This window comes from Leptodactylus fuscus, chromosome 9, assembly GCF_031893055.1.
Source record: "Leptodactylus fuscus isolate aLepFus1 chromosome 9, aLepFus1.hap2, whole genome shotgun sequence".
Lineage (NCBI taxonomy): Eukaryota > Metazoa > Chordata > Amphibia > Anura > Leptodactylidae > Leptodactylus > Leptodactylus fuscus.
In genome coordinates, this window is record NC_134273.1 from 83,556,664 (window position 1) to 83,578,698 (window position 22,035).

At 46.7% G+C, this 22,035-nt stretch overlaps 2 protein-coding genes across 4 annotated transcripts; one reads left to right on the forward strand and one right to left on the reverse strand.

The window, feature by feature from the left end:
* The first annotated feature begins 3,591 nt into the window (after positions 1-3,591).
* Positions 3,592-15,738, forward strand: IMPDH2 (inosine monophosphate dehydrogenase 2). Of its 2 annotated transcripts, XM_075287126.1 has the most exons (15): positions 3,592-3,767; positions 6,533-6,581; positions 6,991-7,092; positions 7,170-7,244; positions 7,322-7,528; positions 7,640-7,727; positions 7,970-8,169; positions 8,442-8,532; positions 9,091-9,186; positions 10,244-10,315; positions 13,137-13,280; positions 13,362-13,506; positions 13,590-13,733; positions 13,927-14,010; positions 15,522-15,738. In XM_075287126.1, the coding sequence occupies exons 1-15, from the start codon at positions 3,670-3,672 to the stop codon at positions 15,541-15,543; spliced, it is 1,617 nt and encodes a 538-aa protein (XP_075143227.1). In that variant the 5' UTR covers positions 3,592-3,669; the 3' UTR covers positions 15,544-15,738. The 2 variants fall into 2 exon arrangements, with proteins under 2 accessions (XP_075143227.1, XP_075143229.1); XM_075287128.1 differs by lacking the exon at positions 10,244-10,315.
* On the reverse strand, positions 14,947-20,772 carry NDUFAF3 (NADH:ubiquinone oxidoreductase complex assembly factor 3). Of its 2 annotated transcripts, none has more exons than XM_075287129.1 (6): positions 20,706-20,772; positions 19,185-19,296; positions 18,751-18,943; positions 16,955-17,021; positions 16,553-16,653; positions 14,947-15,990 (listed from the first exon to the last, which is right to left on the reverse strand). In XM_075287129.1, exons 2-6 carry the CDS (start codon positions 19,274-19,276, stop codon positions 15,910-15,912), a joined length of 534 nt encoding a protein of 177 aa, XP_075143230.1. In that variant the 5' UTR covers positions 19,277-19,296; positions 20,706-20,772; the 3' UTR covers positions 14,947-15,909. The 2 variants fall into 2 exon arrangements, with proteins under 2 accessions (XP_075143230.1, XP_075143231.1); XM_075287130.1 differs by having other exon boundaries at positions 20,710-20,751.
* Positions 20,773-22,035: the final 1,263 nt, after the last annotated feature.

A 22,035-nucleotide genomic window follows, 5' to 3' on the forward strand; every position in this document is an offset into this window, starting at 1 on the left:
TTGGTTTTTTTGTTGCAAATTTTGCTACGGATTTAGCTTTCTACCCCCAATTATCTCCAGCAGTTCCATATCAGACAATGAAGTGCTGCCCCTTTCGCACTTGGGGGAACTTTTGGTCCCTTGTTCTTGTAAACATTTTGGGATCTCATTATTTGGACCCCCCCCCCGGTGATCAGATATTTACCTCCTATCCTGTGGTTAGATAATTGTCCATAATGGGAAACCCTTTTATCTATTTACCGTAATGTGGTGATGTGACAATGACTCTGAGGGATTGAAAAACAAGGAAAGGACTCTCTGCATAAGCACAGCCTGTCCCCACATTTATGGCTCACCATTGGCCTTGCCTGAAATTTTTGGATGGTCAGAATTCCAGCATGTCTGATGCTGAAGTTCTAGACACCATCGCTCTTGTATTTTCTCTGTTTATGAATCTACTGCCCAGCACCCTATGGTGATCTTAAGGTGGTCGTACACTTTTACATAACTGGCTGTCAGCTATTCCTCTTGATCACCTCCAAAATACGTGCTGGCTCTGAGTGTGCCGGTGTTCTCAGTCTAGAAAGGGGGGTAATCTCTTTAATTTTACAGCCCAATCTTGTTAGCAGAATCCTATGGTGATCTGTTTGGTCCAGTAGAACATAGGAAGGAATGGTTTGTGTCTTGTGGTTGATGCCATGTGATTTCATTGTGAATTTCTGGGGCACGAAATTGTATTAAAGGGGATGTCCCAGTATAAAATCTAGTAATCACTCATTCAATCCCTCTACAGCCAGGTCTCTACACAGTGATCCATCGATCACTGCAGGACAGCCAATAGAAAGGAGACTAATCCTCTCCTGCCCCACCAAGTAAAAAAAAAAAAAAAAAAAATGAGGAGGGGGATGTTTTGTGCTAGAAACGCTGCAAATGACTGAATCGACTAGTAATAGGACTTTTGGTATGAAGATGATTCATGGGTTAACCCCTTCAGAGTGAATTCACATTTTGCTGAAGTAGAGTAAGATGCAGTGTTAAGCCAGTAGCAAATTAAAGGAAAAAAAAAAAATTCCAGTTGTCTAATGTGTGAAGGTTACACCAATAATATTATGCCATGTGTGAACCCAGCCTTATGTCTTGTACTGTCAAAGCGATTTACATACATGGGTATGGCCGATGCTACTGCTGCTCCTGTTACACAGCTGAATTCTGACTTGGGTGATAAGTGTCACATTGCTGGGGGTCCGACCTCTGGGTCCCCCAGCACCAGTGCACTTGTGTAAGGGATTCTCCATTCAATGCTATGGGGCTGCCGGGATGTCAATCTCTGTCAGCCCCGGCCGTGAATGAAGCATCAGACGCACAGGCTCTTCATTCCCATGAAGGAGATCTGGCACCAGCACCCCCAGCAAGGTGACACTTAATAGGGAAGAAGTGTCTTTAATGGACAAAACCCTTTAACCTGCGCTAAAAATATTTTACGTTTTGTCTGATGGGGAGGTGGGTATAACTGGGAAGGGGCTTCTACAACTAGGACACAAGCTAAGCCGACTAATAGGTGATCTCATGGACTAGACCAGGGTATCAAACTACAACTCCTAGCCAGTGCCATTCACAGTATACGCGACAGCTGGAGCACTGAGGGGTGCTGATCCCTGGACTAGACACTGATTCATCTGGTGCAGAATTTTAGGATTGGTAAATCCTTCTTGTGCAGCCATGCCCTCCACTCTGTGCTGTACATTATATAGATGCACTAGTAGGAGTTTGATACTCTTTAAATTAGTGCCAGTCTGCACAGCAGCCATGATGTTACCTGTCACCAGTCCTGAGAGGTCTTGCATAGCTTTCTCATGTGTCATACAAACCTAGGAGGCAGCAGCTGGCACGATCCTCACTACTGACCGGCTGCATCGGTATCACTAAGGCCCCATGTAGAGAATCCCTGCTTTCTGCTCCGATTATACCTATATGGAAACTCCAGCATTTCTGTAGGTATAACTGACGCTGTGATTTACAAAAACCCAACCATTTCTGAAATTGCAGTTTATCTGCTGCAGATTTTTTGTTTTTTCCTGCAATGTGTGGATGGGATTAGCAAGAATCTAAAAAAGGGTTTTCTGGTACATATATAGTGATGACCTATCCATGTATATGTGACCCCTGACCCAACCATAGCACCAGACATATAGTGGCTGAGCTTGGTATTGCACCTCAGCTCTGTTTACTTGAATGGGACTGAGCTGCTGCTCATGTGACTGATGAATGTGATGTCATTGGCGCAGCAGCAGGGCCACGGCTTCTTCAGATAGCTGATAGGCAGGAGTCCCAAGCACTGCCCCCCCACTGACCACATATCGTTGACCTTCCCTAATTATAGGTCATCACTATATCCAAGTCCTTTACTACCCAGAACCTGCCTTGACCTTCTACTGAGCCAGGCCCTGATCACGGTGGGATTTGGAGGGAGCTACCTACAACAGGGACCACAGTTCTCATAGGACAATGCGGCTTCCTCCCCATTGTAGTGGTCTCAGCAGTTAGAACCTTACTGATCAGCTATGAATGGAAGGTAACTACATCAGTACGGAGATACCCTGAGAGGAGGGGGGAGGTAATGGCTGCCATACTGCTGACCACCCAGCTTTCCTGGGTACAGATACAAATGGTTGATTTGTCGTATTTTTGATTATTCTTCTCCTGTACAGCGGGGGGCTCTGTAGCCAGGACACGCGGGGTCCCCCCTCCTGTGCAGCGGGGGGCTCTGTAGCCAGGACACGCGGGGTCCCCCCTCCTGTGCAGCGGGGGGCTCTGTAGCCAGGACACGCGGGGTCCCCCCTCCTGTGCAGCGGGGGGCTCTGTAGCCAGGACACGCGGGGTCCCCCCTCCTGTGCAGCGGGGGGCTCTGTAGCCAGGACACGCGGGGTCCCCCCTCCTGTGCAGCGGGGGGGCTCTGTAGCCAGGACACGCGGGGTCCCCCCTCCTGTGCAGCGGGGGGGCTCTGTAGCCACGACACGCGGGGTCCCCCCTCCTGTGCAGCGGGGGGCTCTGTAGCCACGACACGCGGGGTCCCCCCTCCTGTGCAGCGGGGGGCTCTGTAGCCACGACACGCGGGGGCTCTGTAGCCACGACACGTGGGTCCCCTCTCCTGTACAGCGGGGGCTCTGTAGCCAGGGCACGTGGGGGTCCCCTTCCTGTACTGTAGGGGTTCTGTAGCCAGGACATATGGGTCCCCCTCCTGTACAGCGGGGGCTCTGTAGCCAGGGCACGTGGGGTCCCCCCTCCTGTACAGCGGGGGCTCTGTAGCCAGGACACGTGGGGGTCCCCTTCCTGTACTGTAGGGGCTCTGTAGCCAGGACATGTGGGTCCCCCTCCTGTACTGTAGGGGTTCTGTAGCCAGGACATGTGGGTCCCCCTCCTGTACAGTAAGGGGCTCTGCATCTAGGACACTTGGGGTCCCCCTCCTGTACAGCAGCCGGGTTCTGTATCCCAGGATGGCGCCGCTTGTTATTTTGTATCCATCCTCCGGTTACACACGTGCCGCAGCGGCGCAGGGAGATGAAGTCACCGGTGGGTGGCGCTCGGGAGCTGTATATAAGCTGGCTGCGCCGGGCTGGTTGGCCTCTTGTCTAGGAAGGCGCAGGCCGGGCAAGGGGCGGAAGGATAACAGCTCGTGTGTCGCAGAGCAGCATGGCGGACTATCTGATCAGCGGGGGCACCTCCTATGTCCCGGACGATGGCCTCACTGCCCAGCAGCTCTTCGGAGCGGGCGATGGACTCACCTATAAGTGAGTATGCGGGCTGGGGGGCAGTGTCCTGGGGTGACCCCTGTACCCTCCCCTCAATGTCACTGCCCGCTGACCATGATTGAAGGTTGTGTCATCATCATTATGACAGGGGAAAGGGTAGACTGGCCAGAATACTATACAGTGCCCACCATACCCTCACAGCTTCCCTGGTAGTACTATAAGACCCAGCATGCTCTGCCAGTCCACCTGGTAATACTATATAGTGCCCTCACAGCCTCCCTCATAGTACTGCAAATCTCAGCATACTCTGCCAGTCTACCTGGTAATACCATATAGTGCCCACCATACCCTCACAGCTTCCCTGGTAGTACTATAAGACCCCGCATGCTCTGCCAGTCCTCCTGATAATACTATATAGTGCCCTCATAGCATCCCTGTTAGTACTGTAAGACCCAGCATGCTCTGCAGCTCACCTGGTAATACTATAGTGCCCACCATACCCTCACCACGTCCCTCTTAGTACTGCAAATCTCAGCATACTCTGCCAATCCACCTATAGTGTGCACAATGCCCTCACAGCGTCCATGGTCGTTCTATGAGACTAATTCTACAAGACTCCACGTCCTCTGTCACTGTCTATTACTAGAAAATCCAGCATGACCTGCCAAATTCTTTCACATTGCTGGAATGTTCTGGATCACACATCATGGCTGGCAGTGTAAGGTGCGCTGTGCCCTGCCAGGTACTGTGTGCAGGGGTCCGGCATGTATGCTGTCCTTGGCATGGCACGGTAAAGCTCAGCCAGGCCTAGCAGATGAGATGGTATTACAAGACCCAGCATAATCCTTTATAACCTGTAAGTAACTTGTAGCCGAGTCTGTGATTCTACTACAATATCCAGAATGTTCTGGTACTTGGGGTTGCACATTTTGCGAGTCACCCCCTCAGTGGAGACCCCTGGATGAATGTTGGCTTTACATTCTATAGGTTACAGGTTGCATTAGAACCCCAACAACCCCCCACTCCCTGGCATAGGGCCTTGTGACCATATTAGTCGCAGATCTTCAGTTTTCCTCCAGTCTCAGGTTTCATGGAGTGGTGGGGGCAGGTCGGACCAGTCAGACCAAACCCTCACCAAAGATAGCCAGGTCGGTGTACTGGTGCAACCAAAAACTATCCCTCCATAGCAGAGCTAAAACCTCAGGGCATCCTCTTCTGGTCAATTTACGGGTCTGCCCACCACTACAGCTCCCACAGAGGTGCTCACTCAGCTTTCCGGTCTCCTGAATGGCAATTCTGCTCACTTATGCAGAGCCTTCCTTTTTACTCACACACTGCTACGTACCTAGACCATTCAGGACTATGGAAAAGCAGAGTGACCACTACTGTGCAAACAATAACTGCGCCTTATTGACGATCACCCAACTTTCCCAGAGATTAGGAGAGTAACTAGACAACGCAACAGATAACTCTGACACTTACTATTCTGCCGTTTATAACTAGCCATATTTTTAGCAGCACAGAGCATTTCAGGAAAGAAGTGTGCTGCTGTAATGGGAAGCAGTGACATGATGTAAGAAATAGGATGGAGCTGTGTAGAAGTAGCCGTGCACCAGCAGCACAGAGTATTTCAGTAGAGAAGAGCTATCCGTTTGGAGGAATAGTTGAAACTAGAGTCAAGTACAATGTCACCGCAGGATAAAGACCACCTGCAGCACAGAATATTTCAGAAGTGTCACTGCTTTTGTTATTGTTTTGGAGAGGGTGCACCAGCAGCACAGAGTATTTCAGTAGAGAAGAGCGATCCGTTTGGAGGAATAGTTGAAACTAGAGTCAAGTACAATGTCACCGCAGGATAAAGACCACCTGCAGCACAGAGTATTTCAGAAGCGTCACTGCTTTTGTTATGGTTTTGGAGAGGGTGCCCCAGCAGCACAGAGTATTTCAGTAGTGGAATCCATTTTGTTCTTTCTTGCCTCACATTTTTACCTTGCAGAACATAAACACCGTGACGTGAGCTATTTGGGCGGGAGTCCTGTGTGTTTTTGTGCTGGGCCCCTCCTATCAGTTGTCGTCCATGGCCTGCTGTTTATCACCCTGTAACGTGAACCCCACGCGTTTCATGTTACCGCTTGGCTGCCTTGTCCCAAAGCCTAAATATAACGTCCCAGTGAGCGACCATTCTGCTTTGTTATGAGGTCCGAGGGGCAATGCTGCCTAGTTAAAGGGGAATACTAATAGTACGTGAGGGGTGCACTGTGCGCCTTCAAAACATGTGATGGATCATGAGGGTGAAATTGGTCACCATTGGGTTTGCCATTTTAATTGTTTATACAATAACATTAGATCTTAACTTATACTGGCCCTGGGTGACGGGAAATCCTTAAATCTCTCTGGGCCTTGTTGCCCGTCGCAACCAGACGTGAGGTTTCGTTTTCTAACCTCCTTTAGCAGTTTATAAACGAAGGTCTGACTGGTCACTGCAAAAGCTACTCTGATAACCACGATGTCTCGAGAGATTTAAAGGGATTACAAAAACATGGCCGCTTTTTTTTCCAGCAACATCGCCACTTTTGTCTAGAGGTAGTAGCTGGTATTGCAGCTCAGCGCCACCGAAGTGAATAAGGCTGAGCGCAATACCATACACAACCTGTGGACAGGGGTGGCGCTGGCTTTTAGGAGAAAGCGGCTTTTTATTTCTAATCCTGGACAACCAAAAATAGACATGCGTGATCACAGGGTGGCAGGTTTTTGGTCGCTGACTAATGGTTAATCTTGATTTATTTTTATTTTTTTCTCCACAGCGACTTCCTTATTCTTCCTGGATACATCGACTTCACCGCAGATCAAGTGGTGAGTAATGGTCTTCAGTCGTTACCACAGGGGAATACGTAGGTCCTAGGCATTAAAGGGGATGGCGCGGGTTATAGGGAAGCTTCCAGCTTGGTAACCTTCCCTTACTAATTGGGGCTGAGTTGACCTGGTACATGTAGTGCTTAAGATCGGGTCCCTGAATTAAAATGGGTGTCCTGAAATCAATGCTTGCCACTTATCCTGTGTCCCCTGCTTGGCTGTAGCATTACCACTCCATTCATATACTGTAACGGCAGGTCAGCGGGGGTCCTGCGCACAGTCAATGTCCTGCTGGGTATGACGTAATGGGCTTGTCCTGACAGGCAGCTCTCTCAGCTGGATACGGCTACTGACTTATTGCTGTATAATTAAGATTTTTGTAATTAATTAGTTTTCTCAATTATTTTAGGACCTCACCTCTGCCCTGACTAAGAAAATAACACTGAAGACCCCGCTAGTATCCTCCCCCATGGACACTGTAACAGAAGCAAACATGGCCATCGCTATGGCGGTGAGTCCTATCCATTTTAATCTGTCTTTATTTTAGATTTTAGTTTTATATCAAACTCATTTTTTTCTTGTTTTTAGCTGACGGGTGGCATCGGTGTCATACACCACAACTGCACGCCCGAGTTCCAAGCTAATGAAGTTCGCAAAGTAAAAGTGAGTCTCCTCCTGCTTCAAGTAACAAGGGTTAAGAAAGGTTTCAGATCCGTCACGTCTTATGTTTCCCTCCGCAGAAATACGAGCAAGGATTCATCACAGACCCTATCGTCATGAGTCCTGCGCATCGGGTACGAGACGTGTTTGAGGCGAAAGCCCGTCACGGCTTCTGTGGCATTCCTATCACAGACAATGGGAAAATGGGGAGCACGCTAGTGGGGATCATATCATCCAGGGATATCGACTTCCTTAAACCCGAGGAGCACGACACGCCCCTGAGTGAGGTGAGCGAAGGGTACGGAGATTTACGTAAAGTGGGTGGGGCTAATATATATTATATTATATTATATTTGTTTTTTTTTTAATATATATTGTTAATTTTCTCCTACAATTAGATCATGACCAAAAGAGAAGATCTTGTCGTTGCTCCGGCCGGCGTTACACTGAAAGAAGCAAATGAAATTCTCCAGAGAAGTAAAAAAGGTACGCGAGTTAAAATTTTTTTTGTAAATCACAAAAAAAAAAGCCTTTTTCCAAATACAGCGCCACATCTGTCTGTGGCTTGTGCTGATATTGCAGCTTGGCCCTATTCACTTCTGAGCTGCAATACCAAACACAACCCATGGACAATGAAAGAAGTCGTCCATCTTTGCCAGGGTCTTAATGGCGACCTTTCACCTGCCGCCGATATTCTTGACGGTCATGTGACTTCCGCTTCATTTTAGGTAAATTACCGATTGTTAATCAGAATGATGAACTTGTGGCGATTATCGCACGGACTGACTTGAAAAAGAACAGGGATTACCCACTGGCTTCTAAAGATTCCAAGAAACAGCTGCTGTGCGGCGCCGCCATAGGAACCCACGAAGATGATAAATACCGGCTGGACCTTCTTGTGCAGGCCGGGGTGGACGCCGTGGTCTTGGTGCGTGGTTTTTATGTCTTTCTAATCCCATATTGACACCTAGAAACAGTCAACAAGTTGCTGTTGACAGATCTGACTCTATAGAAGAGGATACCTTTGCCTTGCTCACATAGCACCTACTTCTATTAACCCATGAGTACCTGGAGCAGGTAATGCTCATTTACGGTAACTGGATGCTCAAACAGCAACATCAGTCGGATGCCAACCTACTTGTTGACAGTTTCCAATATTGACATATCACGCCTGTAAAGCTATAATTTTATTTTTTTTAGGATTCTTCTCAAGGCAACTCCATATATCAGATAAATATGATCAAGTACATAAAAGAAAAGTATCAAGATCTCCAGGTGATCGCTGGAAACGGTAAACTTTTTTGCTGTTTTTGGATATATTTTCAAGTTGTGCAGATGTTTTATAGGGACAGGTACCCTTAAAAATGATGTAGGATAGTATAGAGAGGTGACAGTGGGTGCAGCTGATCTTTGTCAACATTGTTAATGTATCTGTGCGTCTTCACACCTATCCCTGGTTCAGGCCGGATAGGGAGTTCACTATTCCCCCTCCCTAAATCATGGAGCTTGGACTAATGCTCTAGAGGTGGACGCTGGACTTTCCTCTGCATTTTGGGAAGTGTCTCTATCTTGTATAAATAACCCGTGACACGTCCAGTAACCCGACACGTGGAATGTGGCGCTGACGTGGTTTGATAGTCACTGACAAGTGTCTGTCCGGCTCAGCGCTATCTTTATCATTCACTGTCCTAATACTGTAAGAGGAAGAAAACAAAGCTGTCACTGCAGTAAAATGAGCACTAAACCATATTGTGCCATGGCGCTCTCTGCTGCCGCCTTGTGGTAGGACGTGGTATAACTGTCCTATACAATAGTCATGGCTTTAGAACATGTTCTTTTCTATTTCCAGTGGTCACTGCCGCACAGGCCAAGAACTTAATTGATGCCGGAGCCGATGCGTTGAGGGTGGGAATGGGAAGTGGATCGATTTGCATAACGCAAGAAGGTAAAAGGATGACCGATCCCTGAATTGTCTGACTGTGGTCCTGTATCATTCTCTTCTATTGCATGTTCTATGTACTGGGGGACACAAAGCTTAGATCTGGATGACGGTATAATTACAGAGCAGATCCAGTCCTTATGGGTTTAGGTGGATTATGCATCTATGTAAATGTGACATTTGGGACCATGTAAAAGTCCCCATGGCCACTGCATGGTGAAAAAAAAAGTGATGGATCACCAGAGAGTTAGTGATGTCACTGAGGGGGAAGGACCTTCTAGAGAGGGGAATAGTGATGTCACTAGGTGGGAGGTATATTCTGGGGAAGGGGTCAGTGGTGGGACGGAGGCAGAGGGATCTTCTAGGGAAGGCTAGTAATGTGGGGAGGGCTAGTGGTGGTAGTGAGGGGAGGGATCTTCTGAGCAGGACGAGTGATATTACTGTTGGGTAGGGATTTTCTAGGAAATGATATTTGATACAATATCTGGAAATGATCTTCTGGGAAGAGCTAGTGATGTCAGTGAAGGTAAGGGATCTTCTGAGGAATGAAATATGATGTCACTCAGGAGGAGGGACCTTCTGAAGACAGCTAGTGATGTCATTATGGGAATGGAAAGGTCATCTAGAGGGCTAGTAAGATGGTAGTGATATTGCAGTCAGGAGGCCATTTGTTCTTAGACAAGCAAGGACCATGAGGAGGTAGGACTGGTGTGATGTCATGACTCTCAAGCTTCAATGACTCTGCTCCCGTACAGGAGAGAGGGGAGCGGCAGGTCTGCCGAGAAGCGCCTTCCCCATGTACATTAATATAATCCAGTATGATCTTGTTCTAGTGTCATTTCTTTGGTGCCTCATTGCATGGAAAGAGCATCACGTGACTCAAACCAGGGGGGGTCTGTGCTTCTTTTATGACTGTTCTGGGGATACATTTGTTAGTGTGTGGCCGCTACACCAGGGGGATGGGGGTTACGCAGTCCTCGTGTCGTCTGTTGCTCTGCTCACTGCTGCCACCACCAGGTCTCTGCTGCTGAATGATTTCATTTTATTTATCTTCTCTATTTAGCTGCTCCAATGATCCCTCCAGACCTAAAGTCTCACAGCCCCAAATGCCCCACTAGTGTGACAGGCTCCTATAGTAAGTCACAGGTTTGTCTGGCCTGAGCCCCGAGGCAGCGCCCTGCTTGACTGATTGGTAGACGTAGATGCACTTGGGGTTTTGCGGCTTTGGGGGTCTGGTTGTATGTTTGTGGGGAGGGGTGTGCGTCTATTGAGAAAGCAGGGTTCCTATATAATCTGCAGACAGAATTCTTTAATGAAAATTCCGCCCCCCCCCCCCCCTCCATTCCTCTTGAGGTTTTTATATTGACACACAAATGAGGATAGATTCTCCTTTCATACCTAGAAGAGTCTAAAGCTCCACCATAAAGAAGTTCTCCATATAAATAGGGTGAGTGCACCCAAGCTGCTTTACCATCTCCAGTTATTGTAATGATGACTCCAGAGCTGCATTCTCAATTCTGACTGATTGTAAATATAGGACAAATCCCTAGCAACAAAGCTAAACCACTATAGAGCTGATGTCTGTGGCAGGATAAGTAATGTAATGTATGTACACAGTGACTGCACCAGCAGAATAGTGAGCGCAGCTCTGGAGTATAATACAGGATAAGTAATGTAATGTATGTACACAGTGACTGCACCAGCAGAATAGTGAGCGCAGCTCTGGAGTATAATACAGGATAAGTAATGTATGTACACAGTGACTGCACCAGCAGAATAGTGAGCGCAGCTCTGGAGTATAATACAGGATAAGTAATGTAATGTATGTACACAGTGACTGTACCAGCAGAATAGTGAGCGCTGCTCTGGAGTATAATACAGGATAAGTAATGTAATGTATGTACACAGTGACTGCACCAGCAGAATAGTGAGCGCAGCTCTGGAGTATAATACAGGATAAGTAATGTATGTACACAGTGACTGCACCAGCAGAATAGTGAGCGCAGCTCTGGAGTATAATACAGGATAAGTAATGTATGTACACAGTGACTGCACCAGCAGAATAGTGAGCGCAGCTCTGGAGTATAATACAGGATAAGTAATGTAATATATGTACACAGTGACTGCACCAGCAGAATAGTGAGCGCAGCTCTGGAGTATAATACAGGATAAGTAATGTAATGTATGTACACAGTGACTGCACCAGCAGAATAGTGAGCGCAGCTCTGGAGTATAATACAGGATAAGTAATGTATGTACACAGTGACTGTACCAGCAGAATAGTGAGCGCAGCTCTGGAGTATAATACAGGATAAGTAATGTAATGTATGTACACAGTGACTGTACCAGCAGAATAGTGAGCGCAGCTCTGGAGTATAATACAGGATAAGTAATGTAATGTATGTACACAGTGACTGTACTAGCAGAATAGTGAGCGCAGCTCTGGAGTATAATACAGGATAAGTAATGTAATGTATGTACACAGTGACTGTACTAGCAGAATAGTGAGCGCAGCTCTGGAGTATAATACAGGATTTGTAATGTATGTACACAGTGACTGTACCAGCAGAATAGTGAGCGCAGCTCTGGAGTATAATACAGGATAAGTAATGTAATGTATGTACACAGTGACTGTACCAGCAGAATAGTGAGCACAGCTCTGGAGTATAATACAGGATAAGTAATGTAATGTATGTACACAGTGACTGTACTAGCAGAATAGTGAGCGCAGCTCTGGAGTATAATACAGGATTTGTAATGTATGTACACATTGACTACATCAGCAGAATAGTGAGCGCAGCTCTGGAGTATAATACAGGATGTAACTCTGGATCGATACAAGATAACTCATGTATATATGTACACAATGGGGAATATTCATCATGCAATGTGTACAGATTTGAATAAGATTGACACATTTTATGAAAAATTGCGTACATACATTTTAATTGGGACAAAGCAGCTTGGCCGTACTCGAACCTTTCTTAATCTCTCATATTACCCCTGCTATGAAAGACATCCATACTGTTCTCTGTGGTGGTCACTCCATTCTGTTTATCCCACCTCTGAACCCTGCTTTTTGGGGAAGTGTTTGCACCCTCCTAACTCCCTGGCACAAGGATTTGGGACTTCTTGGTTGTGACACTTAATCTCGCCCCAACAGCTGTTGTCAGGGATATGTGACGGGCTGGTCTCTTAATAAGGAGGGGGAGGGGAACTTCTCTGCGCTGATATTGCAGGGGATAGTCCAGTCAGACCTCTTGGTGTTTTATATCAGACATTACCATCTCTAATCCGCCTGCCTGTTACTGATGTCCATGTATCGGACCACTGCCTTGTTATGCCTGTTTGCATTTACAGGAGCACGAAATTCCCAGACAACGATCATCCATCCTCCTTTTTGTCATATTACTGTCTTTGCACCTCGATTACTAATCTTGCATGTGTTCATGTCACTACAGTGGACCTGTCACTTTAACGCAACAGAGGCAGCCATATTGTGGCCTGAGTCACAACCCCAAAAAGTCTTGCAAAACATTTTCCCCCAAGCCCTGGGATGGGTTCTAAGAATACATGCACAGGACAATTCCAGTGTGCCGTCCGAGAGGGCTCCGACACTATTATAGAGCAGGTCCTATCTCGCTGTGTGATATCCTCATGTGCATGAGGCCTTGTCCATCTTGTAAAGTGATAGTATATTGCTAGGATATGTCATCACTTCATGTTTATCGGGGTCCTAACTATAGGGGGCCCATATTCTTGAGAATAAAGGGGCTACAGCCCTAACTCAAATGAATGGAGCCTATACCGCCTAGTAGCCCCACTTTATAGGAAAAAGTATTGATATCAGGTATATGCACCTCTATAACGCACAGAAAACGGCAAACAAGGGCAAGTTCTTTTGTCTAGGAGGTCTCTTCTTCTGCTGCTGATGTATTGATGTGTTGTTCCTGCAGTCCTAGCGTGCGGGAGACCTCAAGCCACAGCCGTGTACAAAGTCTCTGAATACGCAAGAAGGTTTGGCGTTCCAGTCATTGCCGATGGTGGAATCCAGACAGTAGGACACATCGCCAAAGCTTTGGCCCTTGGCGCCTCTACAGGTATATAGATGTGTATATACATAACTCATATGAAAAGGGGTGTAGACTTTTGTAAACTTACACGTGGCGTTCTGTTTGTAGTGATGATGGGGTCATTGCTAGCAGCAACCACAGAAGCTCCCGGTGAATATTTCTTCTCAGACGGTATACGGCTAAAGAAATACCGCGGTATGGGCTCGCTGGACGCCATGGACAAGAACGTGAGCAGCCAGAAGAGATACTTCAGGTGAATTTTAGCTCCAAACTCTCCATGAATGCAGGACGGTGTCCTGGACTGTGCACTGAGTGTCATGATGTTTCTTATTTCAGTGAGGCGGATAAGATTAAAGTGGCCCAGGGGGTGTCCGGTGCGGTACAAGACAAAGGATCCATTCACAAGTTTATCCCATACTTGATAGCTGGAATCCAGCACTCCTGCCAGGATATAGGCGCAAAGAGCGTAATGCTAGTCAGGTAAGTGATCAGCACTATAATAGAGGATAATGTCCTGCCATGTGGCTACAACTGGCCCCTGAAATGGCCCCTGCAGGATAGACTGGCCCTAAGAGTATTGTCCGCTCAGTCAAGAAGCCAATCTCAAGGGGGAGGGGGGCAATGATCAACATGTAGGGAATCATGTAAATGGTCATATTCTGCTTTGTAATAGAGCGATGATGTATTCTGGCGAACTCAAGTTTGAGAAGAGAACCATGTCTGCGCAGGTGGAAGGAGGCGTCCATGGTCTTCACTCGTAAGTCTCCGTTTGTATGTTATGTTACTCATCTACTGTACATTGCAGCGGGTTAGCGTCTACCAAGTTTAGCCATAGCAGATATTCATCAGGTGAATGGAGTCCTATGGATGACTTATGATGCATGCACTGTCCTAGTATTGATGCTAAACAAGAAGCTCCAACAGGATTTTCTGTAACATTTACAGCATCAGTAAACTACACGTCATCCTCAGCAAGACAAGATAAAACTTAATACACCTTGTGATGGCTGCAAACAGATCTCTGTTCAGTTATAACTGTATAAATCTGTATGCAGTGAGCTCCCCCTAGTGGTGTGACAAGACCCAGGGGAAAAACTGTTTTATAAAAATACCAAATTAATCTACACTGAATTTTGGACCCCTTAGGGTAAAAAAACCCAAAACATTAAGATACAATATAGACAGCCCATATAGAATAGTCAAATGTATACCAGAAAAACTTTGGCCGAGATTTATGCAGACTTTCATTTTCAACGCCAGTTTTCATATTTGTGGCGGCTGAGGGTGCACCTCCTCATAAATCAGGTGCACCCTCGGCAGGGCTATGCACCTGCATTGACATCATTACTACCTGTAAACTGGCAGAACGGATGATGAATCAAGTTGTGTTTTGAACAAAAACTTGCACCTGTTTTTTCTTGCACAACCCACACCAATTTTATAGAGGTGTCATGCTGTGGGCAGTACAAGACAATTGTAAATTTTTGTGTAAAACACCAAATCTTTTACTTTTATGCCTTGTTCGCCATGTAAAGCATAATAAATCTGTCCCTATATTTGGCATATTGACCTTATAGAAATTCTACAGTGTTATTCTTGTACCAAATAGTGTGAAGAGACATGAAGCTCATCTTTACATTGCAGAATACTCCCAGATCTTCCTTGTCCCAGCCAATTATCACCGTCAGACCAGTTTTGTACAAATATCTGTATTATCCAAATAACAAAATATAAGTAACTCACAAGCAGGTGATCCATACAGAACCCTCATGTAGAGTCCATAGTGTTCAGATATGATGTGGGCAGGGTATAAGACATTATAATGTTATTGTGACTGGATACACGGCTGAACTTTTATTACTTTGTGCAAGGTGACACTGCAGTGAATTCCAGCATGACTGTAGCTACTAATGTAAAAATAAGTCAGGTGGGCAGGAGGTGGCGCCGGCCTCAGCCCACATGGCATTGGGCACCCAGTTCTATATATTTAGCACATCATAAATGCATGTAATCAGCCATGGACTACAATGGAGCCGGCAGCATGGATGACCTCTCTTAGCTTTCCTTCCATGGCCAGTTTAGAGGGGATGGATATGGTGGGAATTCATAAATGCTTAAATGAACACTCCAGGCGATCCTCTTATATCAAGTGCAGGGGGTGGAACCTTAGAACAATTCTTGTGTCATACTCCACCCCCTCAGGCCCTCACACAAGACATAAGGGTCTGCCTGGACCATCCCTTTATAATGTATTCATGTTTCTTCCAGATATGAAAAGCGACTCTTCTAACATTGCCGATCATCCGCCACCGTCCACAGCACAGAATGTAGCCTCTGCCTGCATTGCATGTCATCCGTGTGGAGAGCGTCACACCAGTAGCTGCCTTGTCCTCATTGGCCAGTGTTCATAACATGGTATTCGGGAAATACTGTTCATTGTTCTCACTACTGCATCTGGAGTTTTGCAATAAAAATGTAAAATCTTCTGCGTTTTTCTACATAACCAGAAGTAGATTCTTTGGTAGAACAGACAAACATTCAGTAAGATGGTAAAGTAGCGTCATTGGTGAGGAGTCTGCTGCTACAGACCTCAGGCCAGCAGGGGGCGACCTTAGCTACACATCCGGATGTCAGTAAATAGGCAGGCAATCGTCACCTACTCCGATACTGGGATTAAGGCGGCTGCGGTGACTCGTCGCTCGCTGGTTAGAAAGTTAAAAGTAGCGCAAGCGTTGGGCTGCAGAGAAAGAAAAATAGGTATAAGTGACACAAGGGGGCAAGCTACACCTCACATAGAGGTAACGTCACACACAGACCTTGGGTTATTTTCTGTGCCCTTGTAAGAGATGACAACAGTGATCTTTAATTATTGCAGAAGCACAACTGTGCATGCTGGGAGTTATGGAGCGCACATGGTCAGAGCCAATAAATAGGCGTAATCTGGGACGATGATACCGAGTGTCACTTCACATTCATTGGTCACATGGCTAATGCTCAGAACCATTCATATGCTGCAATACCAAGTACAGCCACTATCTAATGATCGGCACTGTGCTAGGTAAACAATACAGTCCTGGATAACCCATTTACACTAGAGAGATGGTCTTATCCCATACGAGTATTGTAGAAGCTCCACCTCTATAATGACAGGAGTCAAAACTGGACAAGAGATGGAATGGCCTTACCATACCAAAGAAATATCACTGCTGCCAGAACCAGATGCCAATACCTCAATGTCTCCTGTTGGCAAGACATCATAGATGCAGTTACTTTGCCAATCCGTCCATTTGATCACTCACCGTGTCTTGAACCTCTATGGCGACTCCTTTCTGCCTCATAATCCTAGAGATGGTGGGATCTAATCGCTCCACGCGGTCTCCGGTGCCCAGGACCAGGATTTCTACCACAGAGAATAACGAGGATTGCATATAGATCACATACCACGGCCACATGTGGCATCAACAATATGATCTAGGCTGGGGCCACGGCTGTAACTCCTATCACATGACCAGAGTGAATGGGCTCACCCTGTGACCCCTGAGTCTGCAATTGTCAGTTGCAGAAATACTGGGAGCCAATCCTTTACAATACTTCAGATATTACAGCAATTTGTTGGGGTTGAAGCCCAAGTCAGCACACAGCCCCAGCCTTACAGGGAATATAGAAAAGTAAGAATATAAAATGGAAGAAAAAAAGCTTACCTATTTTGGGAACCAGCAGATGAAACAAGGATAAGCTCTCCAATGAGATGTCCTTATGGGAACCCACCTGATTACAGAACAGATTCACCATCAACCATAAAATAGAACATGTCCGGCACCTTCATTTTCACTTCTAAAAATTCGGACTCCAGATATTATAAAGTCCTGAGGCCTCTTGCAAGACAAATTAAAGGATAAAATTCTGCCAGGAGTCGCCACTAGGGAGAGCTCAAGAGCTTACACCCTATAGACTAATAGGACACCCCCTAATGGTGACTGCAGACAGATAGGATTTTACCATGTCATTCTACGGCCAAGTAAAACAGGGATTTGAACTAAAACAGAGCTTGGAAAAAAATATAGATTTGTAGATTTTACAGTGCAAGCAAAGGGGATGGGATTCATGCGAATCCCATGCCCACTTTGCGGAAAAAAAACGCAGTGCAGAAATGCTGCGATTTGCAAAGCCGTTGCAGCTTTGCAAATCGCAGCATGTCAATTATATCTACGGAAATGCTGGCGGCTTTCCCGTAGATATAATGGGAAGAGAAAGTCCATGGAGGAAAACTCTGTGAACTTTCTCTTCAAAGCGCTGCGGAAAGAACCGCAATGCGATCACAAATCGGTTCTTTCCGCAGCGCTTTAGTGCTGCGATTATGGCCCGTGGGGCCTTGGCTTAAAGGGGTTTTCCAGAATGTATATATTGATGTCCAATCCTTAAGTGTGATTGACACCCAGGACCTGTGCTGATCAGCAGTAGGAAGAGACTGTGGCACTTACAGGTACTGCGGCCTCTTCCCTGGCATCATGTCTATTGGTCACCTGATTGAGGAGCAGCTCAATCACACTTAAAGGGGCTCTATCAGCAAAATGTTGCTGTATGAGCCCCACATATGTGTGAATAGCCTTTATAAAGGCCATTCAGGCACCGCTAATCTTATTTTAAACCCCCGTCCCGTTTTAAAATAAAACTATAAAAACATATATGTAAATCATACCTTTGCATGCACGGGGGGCGGTCGTGCACGATACGACGTCCTCTTCTGGCACGCCTACCTCTTCTTTCGCCGACGCCCTCCGGTCCTGGATCTTCCCGGCTTCATCTTTATCCTCTTCCGGCGGTTCAAATCCGATTGGTTGAAATCCAGCGCATGCGTAGTAGTGCTCCCTCCAGATGTACTGCACAAACTCCAGCACCATTTTTCTCAATGGCAGTGCCGCCAGAGTGTGTGCAGTAGCTCCGGAGGGAGCACTACTGCGCCAGATTTCAACCAATTGGATTTGAACCACTGGAAGAAGATGAAGCCGGGGAAGAGCCAGGACCGGAGGGTGTTGCCGAAAGAAGAGGTAGGCGCACCAGAAGATGACGTCGGTGCACGTTCAGGTATGATTTACCCATATGTTTTTATAGTTTTATTTTAAAACGGGACGGGGGTTTAAAATTAGATTAGCGGTGTCTGAATGGCCTTTTTAAAGGCTATTCACGCATATGTGGGGCTCATACAGCAAAATTTTGCTGATAGAGCCCCTTTAAGTGAATGGGACTGAGATGCAATACCAAGCTCAGCCACTATACAATGCATGGCGCTGTGTTTGGCATTTAGTGAAGAGCTGCAGCAATTGCCCAAATGCTGCGGCCTCTTCCAGCAGGTGATCTATAGGGGTCCTGGAGGTCAGACCTCTACCAATCAATAATAACCTTCCCTAGGAATAGGTTAACAATATGCCAGTCTAAGAGAATCCCTTTAATAAACCATGTGCACAAATACGATTCTCTCGGGGGCTCTAGCACTCACGTTCCACTGCAGGATGCTCCGGGGTAACACAGCGCAGGGCCCCACTACTCGGTCTCCATTGATGACGAACCCGGAGGAGCTGTAGCTCTCTATGAACATCATCTCTGGAGAGTCCCTCTCGATACGCGTCACCGTGGTCTTCTCGTATAATTCATCGCCAGTCGGTGACAGGCGGTGGGATCGGCTCTGCTGCCTAGGAATAAAGTGAGATTTATTTAAAGAGCGCCATCCCCAAATCACACCACCGGAGGCAATACTGCTGGACCTCAGGGCAATGTCCTTGTTACAATAGCAGCCAATCACGGCTCAACTTTCATTTCCAAAACAGGACTAGAAAAATAAACACCTAGTCCTAATTGGTTGCTATGGACAATACAGACACCAGACCCTTATATATACACTATATATCTGATAAAGGACAGTCTATGGCTTACCATGCCTGAGCAGCGATGGCGGACCCAGACTTCACCAGTCGTGGTGTGGACCGCCGCAGCAGAGGGAGACTGAACAGAGCTAAAGATGCCATGGAGTCAACTGGACGCAGACCTGGAAAAAAAACCACACAAGAATACACAATGGAGAAGCAAAGAGGTGAGATACGGCTTATCAGCATGGGTGGTGCGCGCTACTGGTCCCTGTTATCAGCCATTTCATTTCTATTGTAAAAGGGGCTTTCTGGTAATAAAAGGGGTTGTTCCATTATGGACATTTATCCTCTAGGCACAGGACAAGGGTTAAGTGTCCAATTGTCGGGTACCCAAGTCATCAGTAGGAAGGGAGGGGGATCCAAAGTCTCCCATAAAGTCTCCTAGTGACTGGTCCTCCATTCACTTCTATGGGGCTGCTTGTGATACTGGAGATTACAGTCCAGCAGCCCCACAGAAGTGAATGGGGCGCCGGTAATACAAGTGCACTTGTGCTCCATTACAGGGACTTACAGTCTCCCGTCCTCCTGATCACTGGGGGGACCCGACAATTGGGCCTCTAGCAATGGAACACTTATCCCCTATCCATAGGAAATAAGGGCACAACCCCTTTAACTAGTGATGACATATCCTTAGTATAAGTTCTCAGTATCTGACTGACACAAAGGACCCCCCCCCCCACAGATCACTGCAGTCTCCTAACAGCAGACCAGAGCGGGTCCTGGATGTCAAAATCTGATAATAATGACCGATCCTTAGATCAATATTACAATCTCAGAATACCCCTTTAAGGGGGCCCTTTCATGTCCTATGACACTGTGGCGGTATTATATACTGCTAGAATGCTGACAGCGCCAGTAGGCCACCAGGTGGCAGAGATATTGGTGCTGTTAGTTTCGGTACAGAGATCCTTCCACTGTCAGAAGGGCCGGCTGTACTGCTCAGCATCATGCGAGTCTGTGATGAGACTGAGCAGTAAGCCCTGGAAGTATATCGGTGCCGAATTCAGCCCACTAGCAGGGCTTAATACTGCTGATCTGTGAGGGCCCTGTGCAAAATATGTAATGGTGCCCCCACCTATAATGTGCAGGCTATAATGCACCACATAAGATAGCGCTATTAACACTGCTACATGGCAAGTGGGGCCCCTGATACAGCTTTGCATTGAGGCCCAGGAGCTTCAAGTTACACCTGAACATCTTGTGTTTCGCACACCCCAGGAACAAATATAGGGGGCGCTGCTGTGTGGAAAATGGCCATATTTAAATAACCAGGACTCCCATCCCCCGCTGCTCCATTATACACCCCCTTAACAACTACAAATAAAACATAACACATGGAACATATGCAATACAATAGATGGAGTGAGGCAGGAGACACCGACAGCCCCAAACCTCCTGACTGTCACATGCTGTACAAAGCTGCCACTAAGCCACAGAGCTGACAATCTAATGGAGGATGTAAAGAGTCACATTGTACAAGCAGCTGACAGGAAAGAGACGCCACAAACATGGAGGACGGAGATCTCACCTACAGGAGCAGCAGGACCCTGACCAGCCCTCAGCACACACTAATGTCCTTGTACACACAGCATGGCCGCCAAGGCATGACATTAACCATAGAGAGCAGCCTGGGCAGACAACACCGCCACTCTCTGCTGCCCCCGTGTGCTCAGGAGCAGAACACACCCTGCAGGGAGATCTCAGCACATCCAATGCCAGGAAATTACTCTGTGGTTACATAAAATCTGATTTTTATACTTAACCACTTCATGATCGGACACATATATTGGGGTGTTTGTTTTTTAGCACCTCAGCCTTGTTACACGGCAGTCAGCGAGTATCTCTGTAGTCAGGCACAATCATTACAACAAATGTCCAGCGTGAAAGCAGGAGACGATAAAACTCAACATCGCCATTGTTAGGCAGTAGGATCTGTGGGGTAAAGGTGGCGTCTGCCATGAGACAAAGACGACGCTATGTCCTGGTTATCAGTATAACAGAATCCACGATGCAGATGTGAACAGAGCCTTAAATGGTGGGGGCTTAGATACAAAGTGTATTGAGACGACAATGACTGCTTTATATTATATTCTAGTTCTGTTACGTTGGCATCCACCACTCACTGCCATGTTTCCAAGACGGATTCTTTCTTCCATCTTGTTTGCTACTATTAAACAGAAGATCTGCGTAGAAAGAGTATATAGATAGATAGATAGATAGATAGATAGATAGATAGATAGATAGATGTAATGTTCTGTACGTATCACAGCACTCCCTGGATATACCTGATTGTATCTCCCACCATGACTGACACTGAGAATCTAATGCCAATGGGCCGGCAAAACCTGGAGCCAGCACTGGTGACAGATGGTAAAATGATGGGCTGAATAGTGGCGCCCCTCTACTGCACAGTCCGGTATTACATACTGCTGTGGTGGGATAACCTGATCTGGTGGACCCCAGATGAGAAAGTCTCCTAATATTATCAGGGTACAAATGGGCAGAGGACTTCTAAAGATTGGTGCGTACAAATTGGCGTCTCAATAATTTTGGCGCATCCTGCCGTGGCAATCTCCAGCGTTTCCTCCGAAATGTGTGCACTGCTTGACCTCTGCACCATTCAGAAAGCCCCCTGTTCTCTAGATCAGCGGGGGGCTGAGTGGTCGGATCCCCTATCCTGTGATTTTGTTGGAAAACCCCTTTAAGAACAAAGGATCCAGCATGTTGAAATCCAATATGCCAGCTCTTCTTTACCCCCAACATTTGCCATGGAAGTTGAGACACCCCATTGGATGGCGGGTCAAACCAGGTGTATTCGGCCGACCTCCATTTAATGTGTACGGGCATATACTGATACT

What these genes read in the sequence shown, in the direction of transcription:
- IMPDH2 (XM_075287126.1), top strand. Translation starts at nt 3,670, where the DNA reads ATGGCGGACTATCTGATCAGCGGGGGCACCTCCTATGTCCCGGACGAT. An exon ending in ACGACACGCCCCTGAGTGAG is followed by an intron (nt 7,529 to 7,639) that starts GTGAGCGAAGGG and finishes TCCTACAATTAG; the next exon opens with ATCATGACCAAAAGAGAAGA. An exon ending in TAGTGTGACAGGCTCCTATA is followed by an intron (nt 10,316 to 13,136) that starts GTAAGTCACAGG and finishes TTGTTCCTGCAG; the next exon opens with TCCTAGCGTGCGGGAGACCT.
- NDUFAF3 (XM_075287129.1), bottom strand. Translation starts at nt 19,276, where the DNA reads ATGGCATCTTTAGCTCTGTTCAGTCTCCCTCTGCTGCGGCGGTCCACA. An exon ending in GCCATCGCTGCTCAGGCATG is followed by an intron (nt 18,944 to 19,184) that starts GTAAGCCATAGA and finishes CTTTATTCCTAG; the next exon opens with GCAGCAGAGCCGATCCCACC. An exon ending in TCTGCTGGTTCCCAAAATAG is followed by an intron (nt 16,654 to 16,954) that starts GTAAGCTTTTTT and finishes TCTCTGTGGTAG; the next exon opens with AAATCCTGGTCCTGGGCACC.